Genomic DNA, 13,844 nt, shown 5'->3' with positions numbered 1-13,844 from the left:
CTATTCCTCAATGTAACTAATCCTCATTCTAACTTATAATCAGTATGATTAGGCTTGCTCATTGGGGATAAATACATGTTCTGTAAAGCTACAATGTCCCTTGTTAAAAACGCTATACAAATAAATCTGAATTAAATTGAATTGAACTGACTAATTAATCCTCAATTTAACTAATCCCCAGTATATTTAATCCTCATTATAACTAATACTAAGTATAGCCAATCCACAGTATAACTAGTCTTCAATAAAATGAATCCTTAATTTAACTAATCCTCAAGTTAAAAACCAGTATGAGTAATCCTGGGCATATTACTAACATTTAGTTTATCTGCCAAATACTAATACTTTAACTCTGTTAAAGTCACAGCTTAGCTGAAGCTCTTGACGTGTATCTGATGATTTTATGCATTGTGCTGCTGATATATGATCAGCTGATTGGATAATTATGTAAATGAGCAGATGTACAGGTTTTCCTAAGTAGATGGGGAGTGTAAACACGATACAGAAGTGAAATAAAGAGAATCTAATCAAAATCTGTTAGAGAGAGCACAAAACTACATGGCCAAACGTTTGTGTTCACCTGACCATCACGCTCATTTGTGCCTGTTGAACCTTTCATCCCAGATTTATTCCCTGTGTGTTTGCGGTTATAGTGCTCTCCACTCTTCAGTGAAGTCTTACCACTAGATATTGAAGCATGTCTGTGGGGATTAGTGATCATTCAGCTACAAGATCATTAGTGAGATCAGACACTGATGGTGTAAGAGTGAGGAGATCTGGGGTTCAGTCAGTGTTCCAGTTCATCCCAAAGGTGTTCAGTGGGGTCAGGGCTCAGAGTCAGGGCTCTGTGTAGGACACTCCAGTTCTTCCACTCCAACATTAACACACCATGTCTTCATGGAGCTCAGGGGCTTTGTGCACAGGAACATTGTTGACAATTGTTGGCTTTTGATATTTGTGGTAAGTTTGGGGAAGAATCAGATATGTATGGGATCAGTGGTGTAAACAAACCACTTAGATGTTGGACAAAAGGTGACTGAATAAAAGTGCCATGATTCAGTTCATTAACTTCTCATAATAGGCTATTATTACTAATAATATCTATGACATGTATATAAAAACATTTTGTTTTAGGAATAGAGTATATTCTAAGTGTCTTGCATGACAACCGTTTGCTGGTATTTGTTTTACCAAACCACAATATAAACCACAAGACCTTTATTACGTTATGTTATTATATTATTAATAGACTACAACTAAGCATTTACTCAGTTTTTCAAACTGGCATAACAGTAATTAACACTGTATAATGCAGTGTTTTTGTGTTGTATCGTTATCAACCATGCCTTCCTTCTCCCCAAACCAAACCCATTTCCTTTAAGGTTACTGATGATCATGTGATCGTGTCCGCCAACCGCTGATAACCGTGTAGGACAGGACACACTCTCTCTCTCTCTCTCACACACACACACACACACACACACACACACACTTACCCATGTACAGTATACACGGTAAAAGGGAATAAAACCGACACCAGATATTTAATCCTAGATAACTCCAATCGTCGTTTATCACAACCTGTACAGATAACAGCCTTGCACAAGAGCATCTTCGCTTTAGTGAAGGAAAGGACACAGATAGAGGACACCGTTCGACATCCTGTAAAAAAGGAGCTTTTTTTTTTTTACATTTCGGGTTATATTTTCTCATTCTCCACCCTCTTTAGTGCATTTCGGATTTTAATCTCCGTGCAATAAAAAAATCCTTATAATTTTGTTTTATTTTAGTAATTTATAAAGAGATCCGGAAAATCCGGTAGCCTACGTCACCGACGTAACCTCTCGCGTTACGTAACACCGAGGAGCGCAACCGTGCGCCAAATCCCTCATGTCAAGACGCACACCTATGAAGCACTGTGTTCATTACAGGATCTGAAGAAGAACCGCATATCTAGTCTTGTAACATCTATTTGTAGACATTTATATAGGCTGGTTGGTTTGCGTGTAGTATTTTTTTGTCGGACAACAGCCTATGTTCTTGCTCCGCCGGTTCATTCCTTAGTGCGAAACGGATTGGTGAAGAAAAAAAAACATGTCGGGCCAAACGCTGACGGACCGCATCGCCGCCGCGCAGTACCAGCTCACCGGCTCGGACGTGGCTCGGGCTGTGTGTAAAGCTACCACACACGAGGTGATGGCGCCTAAGAAGAAACACCTGGAATGTAAGTGGACATTTTGAGTAGCACTTTTACTGCATTACCAATAAGGACTAAAAATAAGACGCATAATGTAAATGTCTTGTCCAGGAGAGCGTTTAGTGTTCAGTCTGAGCGCTTGGCGCTGTCCGTTTCAGCACCACACCGAAGAGATGTGGTGTCCTCTACATGTTCGCAAACACAGGGGGCGACTGTGTGTGTGTGTGTGTGTGTGTGTGTGTGTTTGGTGGGTGGGTGGATGGATGGATGGAAAATGGCCTACAAATAGCCACAAAAAGGATACATGATGTACAGTAGAGTTAGTCAATAGCCGATAAAAGAAGAGAAAGCCTTTATTAATCACATATGAATTACAGCACAATTAAATTCTTTTCTTCAGCAGCTTCAGCAGGAGGCCGGGATCATAGTTCAGGGTCAGCCATAATACAGGACCCTGGAGCAGACAGGGTAAAGGGCCTTGCTCATGGTCTCAACAGTGGCAGTTTGACTGAGCTAAACATGTAACCTTCTGTCTAGGGCTTTAACCATTGAGCCACCACTGCTCAATATATTCTAGCCTACACATTTATACTTCTAAAATATTCGCTATTCCTTAACAGGAACAACAAGAATTACGTGTTTGAAGGTTTGTCACACAATGTGTTCATATATGTTAGCAGGTAATTTCATATACTGTACACTATATAGGCAAGAGTGTGTGCACACCTGACCATCACACCTGCATATACATATGGATGTGGTTGATTTTCAAAGTCTGAAGCACACAATTGTATAGAATGTTTCTGCATATTCTACCATTACAATTTCTCTTCACTGGAACTCAGAAATTGAAACCTGGTCCAGCATGACAAAGCCCCTGTACACAAAGCCCCTGAGCTCCATGAAGACATGATGTGAGTCCTGACTCTGACTCAACCCCATTGAACACCTTTGGGATGAAATGAAATGGTGGCTGTCCACTATGCCTCCTACCCCAACATTGGTGTCTGATCTCACTAGTGCTCTTGTTGCTGAATGATCACAAATCCCAAAACAGCCACACTCCAAAATCTAGTTGACAGCTTTCCTAGAACAATGGAGGCTGTTAGAGCAGCAACTCAATATTAATGTCAATGGTTTTGAAGTGAGATGTTCAGGAGTCCACATATTTTGGGCCATATATTTTATTTATATTTAAATGCTTTAGTTGAGACAATGACAATCTCTTTAAATATAGTCACAAGCTACTTGAGCACAAAATAATTTTATGAACATAATTAAACTGTTAAACTATTTGTCTAATGATTGAAATATGTGCAGTAATAGTCTGGGTACCTATTGGAGCCCTAGAGCTTTTTTAATATCTCATCTTTCCAATAACATGTTAATGTTGATTATCCACCAAATAGTTGATCAGTTATTGAGAATTTGATTAAACCCATTCAGTTCAAGTGATCAGTCAAAAACAGATTAATAACTAAATCAATTAATATTAAACCACCTTCTCTCGTGGTGGGTTGTCACTTCAACTACTTTAATAAAATAAAAATAAAAAACTATGATTCATGGACCCCTGTAATTCCCTACTTTGAAAACCAATGCTTCACTGTGCCTTATTTAGTCAGCTAATATGGCCAATATATTATAGCCTATGATTTACACGATATTATCTTTGTAGTATTTCAGTATCTGCCAAAATAAATCATTATTTTGTAATTTATAGTCATTTATAAATATGCAAACAATTTATCTTTATATACCAGTGGCTTTAAAGTACATAAGGTTAGCCAATGTGTCTTGATTTATCAATTTTATCACTAAGGGTTCTTGTAAGGTTTACTGAAAGTTAGTTTTTTGAGCTCTAAGATTTCACAATTTTTTTAATATTTTTGTTTATTGATGCTTATATGTGTAAAAATATTTTTACCTACATCATGCAAGCTACTATGAATTCACTGACTACTCCGCAGACTCAGGTTAAACCTGGAAATCACGTTCTTTGGCTTGCCTTTTTGTGTGAACCCTACAACACAGCGTTCAAAGACGTGAAGTGGAATAGTAAAAGCCTTAATTACTGAAGACTCCTTTAGGAATCTTTTATATTACATAGTACTCAATTATGTATTTGTCTTCTGGGATTTTTTTGTTAATGTACAGTACATTTTGATATCCATATCTTTAAGGGCTACCTTGTTTATTTCTGTTTAAATTGATTCAAATATCATCCCTAGTGAGAATCAGGAGCAGTATGTAGGACAATCTGAAGGTTTTCAGTCTTTCACATCATATTGAAATAGCTAGTTACATTAAACTAATAGCAGTACCAGAAATATAAGGACAGTTGCTGTGTTGTATAAATAAAGTACATGATATGGTTCCAGTATGTGGGAATTGTTTAGTATTTTCAGGCTCATGTACAATGAATATGATTAGAATATATACTTTGCTATGTAATGAATAAGGTGTGTGTGATATCTGACATTTTGAAAACAAATGAAAACCTGCTAATCTTTAACTGTGTCACATCGACGCTTACTGATATGTTTGTATTATACAGGAACAGAAACAGAATCTCATGCTAATATATTGACTTTATATATATATATTATGTCTTTAATGAAAAAAGTCACAATTTGCATAATAGAAACAAACTGCTGGAATCATGTTATTTCTTTTGAGTTTACAACAACTGAAATCAAATTATTCAAATTCACACAGAGATCAATTATTACTCAAATAGTATTGTTACTTCATAAATGATATACGTTCAGTTACGGCAACTGCTTCTATGAACCATAACTTCTTGCTTGAATACTGTGTATCCAAGAATCATTACAGTTATGTGGTTATAGAATTGCAGTGTTATACTCATTGTGCGGTCCTAATAATAATTCAGTATACATGAATGGGAACACAACAATCTCTTAAATCTAATGATACAACGACTTGCAGCGCCAAAGTGAACAGAGAACGTTCTTTATTATTAAGAACTGTCTTTAAGATTTCCGGCCACATGAGTGACAGCGAATGTTTGGTGACTAGATGTGGGTGTGTCCACATCAGCCATGTTGAGAAAAGTTGAACTTTGTGCAAATATGGGGCAGCAACTAGCAATGGGAGTGAAGACAGTATCTATGACATAGAGCACACACTGCTTCCTCTTCATCTCGTATGATATGATGCAGATAAACACTGCTGAATTTATACATAAACAACAAAATCTCTCTCTCTCTTGAATGCTTCATTTTAGCTGCACGAAAATTTGCAATGCTAGTCGCTCCACCCACTGATAAACATTATCACTATGGCAACCAATAGCAGGAATGCCTACTGACAACTCAGTACACTTAGCAACTGGCTGTACATGTTAACGCAGCTATAGATACAGGTACTCATGAATGCTGGAATGTTTTGTCTAATGGGAAATCTGGGCAGTTTTATACAAGCAGTATGCTAAATGGGATTTCTGTCATCTATCATATCATTTCTTATGTATTTTGGGGATGATATTGAAAAGTTTTGTGGAACTTGTGGATGAAGCATTCTGTCTTTTTGTGTCCGTCAAAATGTCAACCTTACCATGGACTAATCAAGTTATGAGCACAGCACAACAAAATTACTCATGGAGATATTTCATTGTATTTTACATTTCTGGTTGAATATGAGAGAAAAACGCGTCCTTCACGCATCAAATATATTGAGAACAAATATCTGGTGTCTAGAAAATGTGTAGTTTTCCATTTCCATTTGATGTCCCTGACTTAAGACTGGAACTGCCCATAAGCCAAATTAGTGATATCATGACAATCAGATTTGTGCAATATAATCAGTGTCTCTGTGCATGACAGTGTTGATATTATTTGCTGCTAAAACAGAAGACCAGAATAAAACAATAGATCCAGAGCTTCATGCTTCACAGCATAGTAATATTCAGATATCTCAAAGGTGATTTTTTTTAATAGAGGTAAAAGCAATTTCTATAATACACCGTAGGTCAGACTGGTTCTGCAGCAGCGAAAGGAGGCATGGTAATGTCTTCACGGCTGTAGTGGCCACTGATCACTGTAGCCTACAGGGTAAGACCTGCTGAATTATAAATCAATCAGCCAAAGCTTCCATACATTATTTACACAGCTGAAGATGAGGGCACTAATACCGGGACAGAGAGGGACGTCTAGCTACGTCCAAGTGTTTATATCATTTCTGTTTCTTGCAAAAAGGTGTGTTTTTTGGAACAATATTAGGAATAGTCAGCAGTTTTATTTGCACAAATAGGAAGATAGTAGTCGAATTGTCATAAACAAGGAAACCTAGAAAGTGTGACTATAAAATGTAGACAATTTTTGAAGCTTTCATTGGTTAATACTGATGATCGTAGCTGGTTTTTTTTACACATCACGTTGATCGTGTTATCTTCTTTGGGCCTTTTTTAAAGGATGAAACTACAGCATACTGTTAAACACACCACTGTGTTAGTGCTGAAGAAATGGAAATAAGCCCTAATGGTACTTTAGGTTTAATACGTCCACGGTCATTTGATTAGTTCAAACAGATGTTAGTTGTGAAGGTCTAATCTTTAAACCCTTCCAGAGGGAAAATGTTACGGATTTGAAGGTGTCACATACAACTGCAAAAACAATGAGTGGATGATCTCAGTGCCTGTTTACTGCAGGCTATTTTCCTTGAGGTATACCTTCAAGCTCTATAATACTTATTTATATCTTATTGTCAAAAAACATTTTGCCACTATTCCAAAATCTTGTTACGTAAAATCTGTGAAAAATATTTTTTGGGCATCTATCGATAATGCTAACTATTAAACATCTTATATTTTTAGATCGTTCTCAATGGTTTATTGAATGATTAGGCGTTCTTAGCTTCCAAACACTGAACAACTCTTAATCGGACGGTTAATCGGAAGCAAAGGCATCGTAAATGAAAGTGTGTGTCTGTTTTGCTATAAAAGTAAGAGTGGTTATGATAACAGTTAAGGTAACTAATAATAATAGACGCCTATCTGGGCAAGAAACATGCTGCTCTATTACTTGGGGAAGGAGGAGCGGCAGAAATTGCAGAAACAGACGGGGCTGTCAAATTAGGACGTCCATGTTTTTTGGACATTCATGATCTTGATTTACTGCAAATAATCAGAATAAAGCTAATTAATCTGCAAACAATGCAGCGTGTGAGAGCAGACAGAGTGGATATGATATGCAGAACTGTTAAAATACATTAGAAAGATTGGGAAAAGAAGACAAACGTGTCTCTCTTTACTAATCCTTGAATTTAGCAGGACATTTTGCTGAAATCTGGCAACTTTGTTTAATGGCATTATCCCAAAAAAGGTGTAAATACTCTCACTACTAACTGCTAGATGGCATGTTGTAGACTTTGACCTGCCTGTTGAAACATTTCTCCAAAGATTCATTAAATATTAGCATACAGCATAAGTCAATATATTTGTTTTATTTTGTGTTATGTTTTATGTTCATGAGCTGCTGCTGCTGGTTCAGCTGTAAATGTTTTGTCGTTCACACAAAATTGATGCCTTCTTATGTAAGTGGTCATTAGAATAAAGGCTGTGTTAGTACTGCGTTTCCATGGAAACAGAACCCACAGTGCGAGTGTTAGAGGTTAAAGGGTTAAGGGTGTGTAAAAGTGTGACAGCCTGATTGAAAGGCTTGTGTACTGACGTGAACATCTGTTCATTGTGGAAGAGACCGTGGTCACATAGACGTGGTGTTAAAATAAAAGTGCATTTTACATCATTAATAATTAAAAGATTTCAGAGGTGAGTGAATTCAATTCTGTCCTAATAACACACTTCAAATAAACAGAACAGTCTCCATCTGGACAAATGCTGCTTTGTGTGTGTGTGTACGTGTGTGTGTGTGTGTACGTGTGTGTGTGAGTCTGTGTGTGTGAGTGTGTGTGTATGTGTGTGTGTGTGTGTAGGTGTGTGTGTGTGAGTGTGTGTGAGACTACAGGAAATTCATTAAATAAGTATTAACGCACCAGAACCAGAAAGACAGACAATATTCTTTTTTCTTTCTTCATTTTTGTTTACTGACAGTAAAAACCCATTTCTTTTGGTTACTGAGGTTTAGGTTGGGGTTTAGATGTAGGATTAAGTATAGAAAAATCTTTATGTGTAGGTAGTTGATTATTTTCCTATAACAACACATCCCGCACTTACATTTATTTACACACTCATTATCACTTGCGTTATAACAATTTGAAAATGACACGGCAGTTTTGACACAACACAACCTCCTTCACGCACACAAACACACACACAGACATACACACAAGCACAACCCTCCACTCAGCAGACACCCTAAAACCCAACTCATCTTACACACACACACAAATACACACACACACACACACACACACACACACACACACACACACTCAAACACATGTGGCAGGGCATTCACAGCTTCACCTGCCTGCGATAGTGATGCCTCCATCCCAGATGCGCTGAATGACTCCTACACTCGGTTTGAGGTGCAGAACAATGTAGCGTTGCACTCACACCCATCGTTATGAAGTGCTTTGAGAAGCTCATCATGAGGCACATCAATACCCAGTTACCACTCTCACTGGACCCCCTACAGTTTGCGTATCGTCCAAAATGCTCCACGGACGATGCCATTGCCACGACCCTTCATTTAGCCCTCACCCACCTGGACAATAAAGACACTTATGTACAAATGCTGTTCATAGACTTTAGTTCAGCATTTAACACAATCATCCCTCAGCTAAGCCTGCTGTTAATCTGAGCCTGCTGGGACTGAACACCTCCCTCTGCACCTGGATCCTGGACTTCCTGACGTGGAGATCTCAGTCAGCCCGGATCGGGAACAGCATCTCCAGCTCCGATGACACAACCGTAGTGGGTCTCATCAACAAGAGCGACGAGTCAGCATACAGGGAGGAGGTTCAACAGCTAACTGCCTGGTGTAGAGCCAACTACCTGTCTCTGGATGTTGATAAAACTAAAGAGATGGTTGTTGACTTCAGGAGAGCACAAAGTGACCACTCTCTGCTGAACATCGATGGATCATCGGTAGAGATCGTCAAGAGCATCAAATTTATTGGTGTTCATCTAGCGGAGAACTTCACCTGGTCACTCAACACCAGCTCCATCACCAAGAAAGTCCAGCAGTGTCTCTACTTCTTACAAAGGCTGAGAAAGGCACATCTCCCTCCCCCCATCCTGACTACGTTTTACAGAGAGACCATTGAGAGCATTCTGAGCAGCTGCATCACTGTCTGTTTGGGAACTGTACCATCTCAGATCGCAAGACCCTGCAGTGGATAGTGAGGACAGCTGAGAAGATCATTGGAATCTCTCTTCCCTCTATCATGAACATTTACACAACACGCTGCATCCGCAAAGCCAACAGCATTCTGGATGAGCCCACACACCTCTCACACACACTCTTTACCCCACACACCCCTCACACACACTCTTCACCCTCCTGCCATCTGGAAAAAAAAAGGTACCGACCAGTTTCTTTCCACAAGCCATCAGACTCCTCAATAACTGAACTGAACTGTACTGAGCACAACATACACACACATCAACTGTATGGACTGCACAGACCCACACCAAATACACACACTTCCAATATACATTAATCAAACTGCGCACTGTTTTTGCTCTTTGCACATGCTGACTTACATTTCAGTCGTCTGCTGTTTTGCACAATACTTTACAATACCTCAGGGACCTGCTGCTGTAACACTGTGTTCATTCCAGTATTTCTGCACACGCAATATTGTTGAACATACAGTGTTTACACTGGTCGGAGCTGCTTTTGTGTATTGTCTTGTATTTTTTGTTTGCTCTGTCTTTTGTCCTGCTCTGTCTTGTTTGTCTTGTTTGTCTTTTGTCCTGCACTGTCTTTCTGTATTCTTGTCTTTTGTCCTGCACTATCTTGCCTGTTTTGTTTATCTTTTGTCCTGCACTGTCTTGTTTATCTTTTGTCCTGCACTGTCTTGTTTATCTTTTGTCCTGCACTGTTTACATCAGGTTGCACAGATGCACTTTATGTATCTAGGACTAACTTACTAAGTCTTTATAGCTCTGTCTTTGTGTTATGTAGCATGATCCTGGAGAAACGATGTCTCATTTCACTGTGTACTGCAACAGCTATATATGGCTGAAATGACAATAAAAGCTTCTTGACGTGACTTGACCTAAGGACAATGACACAGTAAAAGTAACAGCTTTGCCCTTCTAGCCCTACTGCACTGTCTGATTGCAGATCACACAAATTAATGGTACTTTGTAGGAATTTCTTTGTGTTATTTCATTACCTTTCTCATTAAATCTGCTCTGTCCTTGCAGTACTGTTGTACTCGCCTCCTTTCAGGTGAACACATTAGACGTTGAGTCACTAAGAAAGTGACGCCATCATTCCTCTGTGCCTTTCTCAGGGTTGGAGTTACAGGATGGTGAACACGAGACACTCTTGTCCACAGCACTGCATTTTAGGGCTGAAGTGATTGAGGCTTGGAGAGAGGGCAATTCTCTGTGATTTATTATGCTTTCACTATTGATCACCGGGTGCATCAAATTCATTTATAGTTCTCTGTGGTCTCTTTTGTGGCTGAGATGATGCTACAACACTTCAGTATTTGTGCTCCAGATTACATGAGAGTATGCAGAGCAATGCTATAATGTACATAAACCAATATCATTACAGCATGTTCCTTTTTTCTAATACATTTTCTCAGTAATCAATCTTTCTGTAAGAGATTTTCCCAAGAGCTTTGGCATAAATAGATTAACAGATCTCTGACTTTTCTGTTTTCATAGTATAAATCAGCTACCGGGATACGAAATGCACTTTAGGTAGGGAATGAAACACTTCAGGAAGTGCTTATATATCTGTCTCTCCTGGATTTCATGGAGGATTTTGTGATTTCATGGAGGATTTTGTGTTTTATTCCACTTATATCACGGAAATTTGGTAACAGTTACAAATTATAGTTTTAGCTATAAAAAAGCTTTTCCCTCACTTTCTCTGGAAGACAATAAGATGGAAAAAATTACTTTTTTACCTTCTAAATACTTTCTTGTGTCTGCAACCTGTGTATTCAGAACCCATGAAGCTCAAAACATCTACAAAACACTTACAATGATATGTGATTCAGATTTAGTTGAGTGAATTGAGCACGTAATCTTTGACAGATTGCTAGGAATTTCTCATTTGATCAGGTTACGTTCAACTCAAACATAACTTGGTGATTAAACATTACTGAACAGTTCGCCTGAAAGCTAAAGTCCATCCTTACACTGTACCAAGAAAACCTATAAGATATAGCTGTAAAATATTGCGCTGTCATTTCTACTGTATTCTGTGAGACAGATTCTTGCTTTTATAATTTGGCTGAACTGAACAACTACAAGAACAGCATTTAAAAGAATCGTAAAAGGTAAAACGATTATAAAATGTTGTGTTTTTATTAAATTATTAAATTAATTACCAATTTAGAAAAATCACAACCTACCAAAATATCAGAAAACACTGCTGAATATGTATGTATGTGTAACTACTGTTAAAAGAGATGAGTCTAATCGAATTATTTTAAGAAACAAATCAGTACAGTAGGTGTTACATATGATCGAGTGATTAAGAAAGACTGAGCGCTAGTTCAGCTAACAAGCTAGCTGCTCTCGGCATGCTAGCTAGCAAAAAACACTCGGAACGGCACTGTTGATGCATGTGGTTTAAAAATTATGTGCTATTCAGTAAAATTACGAGAGCAAACATTACTCTAGTTGTATATTTTCTCTCGATGCTGACATTAAATCTTCAAGACTTAAATTCAAGTCCAAAATTAGCACCTGCCCAAAATGGCAAAAACAAAACAAACATGTTTTCCCTCGTCATCATGGTAGAATAAATGCTGATAAGAAGCTTTTCTCTCTTCAGGTGAGTGATGAGGTGTGCTCCAGACCGGCTGAAGGTGGCTTTACGGAATGCTGAATGATACATATGATGTTTATGTGCTTTAACAAAAACAGTAAGCTACTGTTGGAGCACTTTAACAGATTACAGTGTTGGATTTAATACTATTATGACATTTTTGAATTGAAAACCTGCGCTAATTCTGTAATCTTACCTCAGTTATTCTCATTATTTCCATTCTTGTGCTATTTTTTTTGTAAAATTCTTATTTAGGGATGGACAATGCTGTTCTGGGGTCTCCAATCTGATCTAAATTTTCAGATATCCATTCTGATGTGGCTTTGATTAGGGACTGGATATAAAATGAAGTAAAAGATTTCAAACCTGCATTTAATCAAACATAAAACCTACAGCAAATGTTGTTTTCACTACTTTGGTGAATCAGGCTTGAGTTCAAACCTAACACAGAGGTACTACATGCTAATTATGAAGACGTACTGTACTTACGCTGCAATCCAATTTGGGTGTTACGGTAATCCAAGCACCAGAATAAATATTATATATTCATCTTTCTTTTAAGAGTGTTTCATGGTCTTTGCTGATATATTGTCTCTACAGATCTGATCTCCGCCACCAACGAGACCAACGTGAACATCCCACAGATGGCTGACACTTTGTTCGAGAGGGCCATGAATGCCAGCTGGGTGGTCGTCTTCAAAGCGCTCGTCACCACACACCACATGTGTATCCACGGCAATGAGGTCAGTGGCTGGAAGAGAACAAACCAGAACACACTCTTAACAGGAAAGGATCTATCACATATCACTTACTTCATGTCATGTATGAACCACAACATTGTTCTTTCTATAGAAAAATTTTGAAGCCTTAATTGAAAAGAACACAGTGAATCATTATTATTATTATTATTATTATTATTATTATTATTATTATTATTATTATTATTATATACAAATGTATGCAAATAGAGCAAATTCAAACACAGTCTAAATTAATTTCAACAAAAACAAAGCATCGTGTTAACAGCGAAACACCTCCCTCTTATTGAATTGTTTCTCTCTTTTCAGCTTTAATTATTTCACAAATGTAATCAATAATTGGATCTTTTTTTCTAAATCTCCAAACAGTAATGGGACTGATTTCACCGTACACATTTTCTGAAGTATTGAAGTGTTTCAAGCTCAAGCTAATATTTATTCACACACATATACTGTATAGTATTTATATCCACTTTGGCTTTCCGAGGTTTCCCTCAGAGTGCTAGTAAGTGCTCCAGTGGGCTCTTGAGTTTTGAATGAAAATACATGTATATAACGTACACAAATGATTCATTTGAACAAAGAGCGAAGAGTAGAGTATATAATCGCCTTCAGACAAACTGGATTAACGTTGATCCACTTTCTTGCATGGTTGTCCTCCATCACCATAGTCTTCATTCCACATCCCATAATAGTTCTTTTTTACATCTATTCTATTTACCAGAAAAAAGAGAGTCAAACAGACAGACACACACACACATAGACATGTACACACACATACATAGACATGCACATACACATGTACACACACACACATACATAGACATGCACATACTGTATGTGCATGTCTATGTGTGTGTGTGTGTGTGTGTGTGTGTGTGTGTGTGTGTGTGTGTGTGTGTGTGTGTGTGTGTGAGTGTGTGTACATGTGTATGTGCTTGTCTA

General features: G+C 38.0%; 1 protein-coding gene across 1 annotated transcript in view; it reads left to right on the top strand.

Annotated features, from left to right (window-relative positions):
- The first annotated feature begins 1,529 nt into the window (after positions 1-1,529).
- The window catches only part of snap91b (synaptosome associated protein 91b), a 36,012-nt gene continuing 23,697 nt past the window's right edge, over positions 1,530-13,844 (top strand). The window contains exons 1-2 of the mRNA XM_060889910.1: positions 1,530-2,224; positions 12,742-12,884. Of these exons, the coding sequence (XP_060745893.1) occupies positions 2,095-2,224; positions 12,742-12,884 (273 nt within the window). The 5' untranslated portion in view covers positions 1,530-2,094. The remainder of the gene's footprint in view (positions 2,225-12,741; positions 12,885-13,844) is intronic.

Source organism: Tachysurus vachellii, chromosome 16 (assembly GCF_030014155.1).
Source record: "Tachysurus vachellii isolate PV-2020 chromosome 16, HZAU_Pvac_v1, whole genome shotgun sequence".
Classification (NCBI taxonomy): domain Eukaryota; kingdom Metazoa; phylum Chordata; class Actinopteri; order Siluriformes; family Bagridae; genus Tachysurus; species Tachysurus vachellii.
The sequence above is the reverse complement of the archived record's forward strand: the minus strand, read 5'-3'. Positions and strand labels throughout refer to the sequence as shown.